Source organism: Xiphias gladius, chromosome 11 (assembly GCF_016859285.1).
Source record: "Xiphias gladius isolate SHS-SW01 ecotype Sanya breed wild chromosome 11, ASM1685928v1, whole genome shotgun sequence".
In the NCBI taxonomy this organism is placed as follows: Eukaryota; Metazoa; Chordata; class Actinopteri; order Istiophoriformes; family Xiphiidae; genus Xiphias; species Xiphias gladius.
This window is the reverse complement of record NC_053410.1, coordinates 19,698,810-19,705,527: the sequence shown is the minus strand read 5'-3', so window position 1 is coordinate 19,705,527 and position 6,718 is coordinate 19,698,810. Positions and strand designations below refer to the sequence as shown.

General features: G+C 43.8%; 1 protein-coding gene across 1 annotated transcript; it reads left to right on the top strand.

The window, feature by feature from the left end:
* The first annotated feature begins 2,130 nt into the window (after nt 1–2,130).
* Nucleotides 2,131–3,081, top strand: LOC120796734 (transmembrane protein 121). The gene has a single exon (XM_040139767.1). It carries the CDS (start codon nt 2,131–2,133, stop codon nt 3,079–3,081), a length of 951 nt encoding a protein of 316 aa, XP_039995701.1.
* The last annotated feature ends 3,637 nt before the right edge of the window (nt 3,082–6,718 follow it).

Genomic DNA, 6,718 nt, shown 5'->3' with positions numbered 1-6,718 from the left:
TCTCTTTTGGTCTCTGGCCCCATCTCTGTCTCCTGATTCACTGCTCTGTCAGAAGATCAATAGAAAAACTCTCTGTCAGGAGGAGCCACTGCATGCCTCACCCCCCCTGCCCTCCCTTTTTCCCCCTTATGTCTCCCCAGACTGCAGACACACAGCCTGCTGGGAAGCTGTCTTTCTACATCCCATACTGGAGAGCACCCCCCCACCCTCAGGATCACTTTTTATCCCTGAATCCGAACCTGATGCAGAGAAGAAAATGCATGACGCCTTAATGGGCTTCTCAAAGAAGAAGGAAATCAGGGCTTTTTCTGGGAGCCAAAAAAGATACAGCCCAAGAAAATAGCATATTAGCGCAAGACACAATGTGAAAAGAAGACAGGGATATGAGAGGAAAAATAGAGTGAGAGAGAGAAGTTGTGCATTCAGCTAAGCTGCAAAAGGTTGGCTCGTCTTTCCTCCCCTCCCTGCCTTTCTCCACCCCCTGGAAAAGTGTTCTGTCTCTCTCTCTCTCTACCTCTTTTCTCTCTCCCTCTCTCTGCAGCTGTGGTCCGCTGAGCGTCACCTCCACACAGCAAGTGCCTTTACTTGAGCAGAAGAGGGAAAAGGAAAAGGAGGGTAGCTGCGAGAGAGAGAGAGAGAGAGAGAAACACAGGAGTGTGTCTGAACGCACCAGATGAGCATCTCCCTGACTTTGCAGAGAGGGCTGAGAAGTGCACACAGACAGATGGGCAGAGAGGCAGGCGGCGTTGGAGTAGCACAGTGCTTTTGGTGCTGGCAGAGCATGCTGAGTGGAGACAGGGGAATCCACTGGTGCTGCTGATCCTGGTGTCCCTGGCAAAAGCTTGAGCAAGAGACAGAAAACGGCGCAGCAGCCACGATCTCGCCGGGGGGGCAGCATTTCACAGCGACAACGAAGCGTGGAGACAGCTGAAACCTGCACACACACACACACACACACACACAGACACACGTACGCACGCGCACACACACAGAAAGTAACACACGGGGAAAACACACATGCACACAGCTGAGAGGGGAAGGACAGTCAGACACATGCTGCATTTAAAAGATTTACCACATTCCTGCTTTTTCTGTTGAAACTCACAGGCTGAGAAACAGGAAAACAGCTACAAAATGTTTCATTTTTTTGTCCAGGGATGGTGGATGCTGGAGAGGAAAACTTCTGGAGAGGAAATTCTCTTTTAAGCAGGACTTACAGCAGAGGTTTTACACTAACTCTACACTTTTTCTTTCTTTTTTTTTTTTTTTTGGAGTTGGGGTTTTAAACCCTCTATCTGAGCACAACTCAAAATAACCTCTATTCTTAGTTGCAGAAATTGAGAGCAGTCTTTGTGACCATTAAGATGCCTCCTCCCGATTCAGTCTGAGCAGTAAGTGGATTATGACGGCAATATTTATGGATTTCTTTTTGGCCTGAAAAAAAAAAAAAACAAAAGAAAAAAGAAGTACATCCATGACTGGTGGATTTACGCCTGTCAGAGAAGGAGAGGATCCTGTGCATTTTCTCCTCTCTCCTCCTGTGGATTACAGATGGGCTTTGTGATCTCCAAGTGCAGTCTCATGGATGATTGCTCGCTGCCAGTCATTAGGATAAAGTACAAAGAGGGACACAAGTGAGTATTCAGCTGGATTTTTATCTCTGAGGCTTAAGCTTGTATGAAAACCAGGGTGCCAAGAGTGAATCTGTAATGAGAGCACATTGCAGCAGCTTCTTTTCTCTTTTAATATCAGAAATTGTAACTCATTGATTAGACTGTTGTGTTTACTGAATGATTATCAGGGCTTAAAAGGTAGACGCATCGTGAGATTTATTCATTTTTACACAAGTGAACCTGTATGTTTACAGACCATTTGCCGATGAACATATTTTACTAAATGAGGGATACTGTTTACCCAGCAGGTGGCTTGGGCACAGATTGCTTGAAGTGATCTGTATGAATCCTATAAATGCATCCTGGATTCCGGCCAAGGCAGAAGCAATGGAGGGGAAGACCTCTGTCTAGCAGCACTATCTGATCTGCCTCCTCACTGGACAAATTCAGGACCCTTTGCACTCCCCTCTTCAACAACACTCCTCCTTCTCCTCCTCTTCCTCTCAGCCAAGCAAGAATGGTACCCCCACCTCCCACCAACAAGCCCCACGTGTGCCTGTCCACCATCCTGATCATGAGCAGTATGGCACTGATTGATGCCTACCTGGTGGAGCAGAACCACGGACCACGCAAGATTGGCATCTGCATCATGGTGATGGTGGGTGACATCTGCTTCCTGATCGTCTTGCGTTACGTAGCGGTGTGGGTGGGCGCTGAGGTACGCACAGCTAAACGAGGCTACGCCATGATTCTCTGGTTCCTTTACATCTTTGTGCTGGAGATCAAGGTGTACTTTGTGTATCAAAACTACAAGGCGGACAGGAAGAGCTTGGACGCTCTCGCAAGGAAGGCGCTGACGTTGCTGCTGTCCATCTGCATTCCAGTGCTTTTTGTGGTGCTGGTTGCTATCGACCATATGGAGTACGTACGCGCCTTCAAGAAGCGCGAGGAGATCCGTAACCGTCTCTTCTGGGTAGTGGTGGACTTGCTGGACATACTGGACATCCAAGCCAACCTGTGGGAGCCTCAAAAAAAGGGGCTCCCTCTGTGGGCGGAAGGCCTGATGTTCTTCTACTGCTACATCCTTCTGCTCGTGCTGCCCTGCGTGTCCTTGAGCGAGATCAGCATGCAGGGCATCAACATTGTGCCCCACAAGATGCTACTGTACCCCATCCTCAGCCTGGTGACCATTAACATCATCACACTCTTCATCCGCGGTGGGAACATGATTCTGTACAGGGATGCCAGGGTATCTGGGATCCTAATAGGAAAGAACATCCTGGCCATAATCCTAAAGACCTGCAGCTTTGTGCAGTACAGGAGACAGTTGCAGAACGCTCCTCCTGCCTTCGGGGTTGAGCTGCAGAAAAACTCGGTGGCCCACGCTCGCCCTACCCCCACTCCACCTCAAGTGGTCATGCAGGACCAGACGCCCCTCCCCGAGGTGACGACGTGTGAACACACATGACAGAATGGTGAGGTGAAGCCTGGAAATGTCGATATGAATACATATGATCCTCAGGACGCTGGCAGGGCACATTGTTCCACACCTTTAGGGCATGTGAACACTCATGTGAACACACAGGAGATCATGATCTCTACGAATGCTTAATGGCACACAGGACACTTAGCAAGGATAGAGCAGTACTGTATCCAGAGCTGTCATGGTGCAAAATACAGTATCACTTGTGACTTTGTTAAAGCATTTCCCCCAGTGATTTCAGTTAACTGTGTGTTTTTTGTAATTTTACAAAAGAAAAAAGGCAACTACTGCAAGATTAGAGGATATATTTTTGAATTGTGTGTGTTGCATTCTAATCTTAAACTTAAGGGTCTGTGTGCTGTGGTGTGTATTTCTGTAGCTGGAATGTTCTTAGTAGTTGAGGGCTTTAACACAACAAAGTCAGAGGGGGCAACCAATGAGAGAATCAAAGTAATGAGAATGAAAACAATAGTTAAAGCTTTCTCTTGAAAGACGTGTGTTTTTATATGTGATTCTTTGATAAAGTATTGTGTACAAGATAAAGGCTTTCCTGCTCTTTCACCAGCTGTAAGGGGGGTTTTTCATGAAATCATTTAAAAGTTATTGGACCAACTGAGAATATATCCCTTTTTAATTAAAATTCTGGAAATGTCCTTTAATCAACCTGGGTTACAAAAGAAAAAAGACGATGATTTTTTTCGCTCTGGTTCAACCTTCAATTAGTGACTACTTGACTGCTGAAGTGGGGCCTTGGCAATGTCATTCATTGTGGGTGAGATTGTTACATACCAGGCTTCTTATTTTAAGCGAGGATAGGAACATGAATAAATTCTCTTCGCAGTTATGAACAGTTTGATCACTGCAAAGGGTGACTATGGCGCTGTTGCCATAGAACAGAATATACAACCACGGGGCAACACTGCAGATGGATAAATGATTCCCAAATAAGGAAACCTGTTTAATATCCTCCTCAGGCGCTCAGTGACTATCTGTGCTCGTGCTTAGTGGCAGCAGCAGATCAGGTGCTATGATGTGATACAGCAAAAAAACAAACACAACGAGAAAACCAAAAATATTAACACTGACACAGATGCCACAGTAAAAACAGAAAAGAAAGAAAGAAAAAATAATTACATTTTTACAATAGGGTCTTTCTCTTGTACTCATGTCACTTTTCTTTGCATAATCTCCCTCTCTCACCAGTGACTGCTTGCACAATTTAGAGCAGATTGGGTGTCCGTGTTTGTTAAAACCCTGAGAGCGCAGAAGCTGGTCCAACATTTTCATCTGTGAAAGGCACAGCTATAGGAAGGTGGCAACTCTCGATGGCAAGAGCCAGGGTAACACATCAAGACTGTTGAAGCCAGCGTTATTTGTCGGTGTTGTTTGCTTGTAAGATACATCAGCAGTTTAGACTCTACTATATACTACTGGATTGCATTTTGTTTCCAGCAATGAAAGGGAAACATTCATCCTTTAGAGTTATACTGAATGTGCGGAATAACGAATTTAGTCAGTTTTGATTGTGAAAATGTTAAAATTCTGATAAAAACAGCGTCATTCTAGTGTGCTCAACCAAGATGGTATTGAAATCAGAATAGGCTGACTTTAGTCTTGATAATCTTCATTCAGTCTTAACCCAGCATGTCTTTGCACCTCAACGCATTCTATGGGTACAAATAACACACCACATTAATCGTCTGAAGACTTTCAGGCATCCAACAAGACCGTTCTCTCTTAAGTGAGTGAAAGATCTATTGTTTTTACAGTAGATAATTCATAGGTTATATTTGCTGGAGTTTTTAGTAAATGCAGAAAATGGGATGAGAAAATGTCTTCTACAGTTGCCGTTCAACCAGCAGCACTGGGTTTATTTAAGGAACATGACTGTTGGTGCCTTGTTGCAAAGTACATTCATGTGCTCAGATTCCCATACAGGGTCAAAGAAAGGGCTTACATCTATCCCAGCATGCGGTATATGGAAGGAGGAGAAACACTACGGAGAGGTCAGCAGTCCACTGCACAGATAACAAACAGGTACAATCTTTCTGGTGTTATTTGAGTCTCGAGTTCATGTGGCCTGCTCATATTTTGACTGTGTGAGGAAAAAGAAACATCTCTGGGAAACAGCTGGCCAAAAACAGGACATTATAACATATATAACATAACATTAACCTGAGTCTTTCATGCTGTGATGTGCCACACTGTGACTTCATGTGCAATTTAAACGTTGCCTGTGTAAAACAGCTACTTTACATGAGTATGATGGGCAGGTTGCCATGAGTGCGACCAGACGATGCACTACAGACACACACCAAAACCAGATGGCTGAAGAAGTGATAATGAGCTCATTTCTGCTCAGTCCAAAAGCCTTTACTCTTTGTACAGTATGTTGATTCTTTAGTCTGTTAAATCAAACGTAAGCACAAGTTTATGGTCCTGAACTGCGCTGTATTGTTTACTCTACTACTACTATATATGGTGTTTACATATTTGGCAAATATGTATATTTATATATATATATATATATATATAATAGAATAAATGTTAATCAATATTTGTTTAATCTATATTTGCTTATATTATCAACATACCATTTCTTAGCATACAGTTCATGTACAAATGCAAAACTGCAAAAAGATGATCTACTCCTCTGGAGGACACAAGTGTGCCTTTGGGCATTCTCCCAGCCCAATCTCACTGCACCCTCCCACGCCACTCCACGTCACCCTATCACAGCCTGAATGAATGTTGCATTCATCCAGATGACCATGTTTTTTTGCTTCGCAGTCTTGAATGTTAATAAACTGGGAAGGCTGTTGGGTGGACCTCCACTCTTACCACATTAACACTGACAAAGTGGCCTGTGCCAAACAAGCAAGACAAGTGTCTGCAGTAAATTCACAGTTCGACCTTCGGCAGTCTTGGATGGCAACAGAGCCGGGAAACAAATGTATTTTTCATGGAAGGCATGTTAGAGCACGAGGAGAACAAACCAATACAGAAAATAAATGCTCATCAAGTATTGATTCTCTTGTCTGGAGGGTCACTGATATTAGATTTTAAAAGACCACTTTCTAAAAACAAATAACAGCAGGGTTTTTTTTCTAGATGAAGCAGAGGAAAGTATGTGATGCTGCTGCACTCGGTGGATTTAACGGCTTTCTGTTATACTGTAACTTAAAGCTCTGCGCATCTTTCAAACCGTGGAGCGGTCAGCTCACGTGATAATTAATGCTGTCATCTAAAATTTAGATGCCGTGCACGTAAGCAAACCAAAGAAAGGTCAGAGAGTTATTCTGCAGAGTTTGAGACTCATCTGATTCCTGCTAAACAAAGTATATGTACACAGATTTTCCAAGGACAAGCACATTAGCTCTGGGCAACATTTAACATCCTGGAATTATCTATTCCTACTTCAAAACACTTCTGCAATTTATCTTTTTTTTCCCCAGCACACTCAATCCCCATATTACCACCAGTGTAATTACATTCCTCACATATACCCCTTAGACACACATGTATGTATTTTATGAGTGGAGATCTGAGTTGCTATTCCAAGTGCCTCTGTAACAAGGAAGGTTTCACTATCGTGCTCATGCACAGTTCAGCGAGGATTTAC

Coding starts and splice junctions, on each gene's coding strand:
- LOC120796734 (XM_040139767.1), top strand. CDS start 2,131: ATGGTACCCCCACCTCCCACCAACAAGCCCCACGTGTGCCTGTCCACC.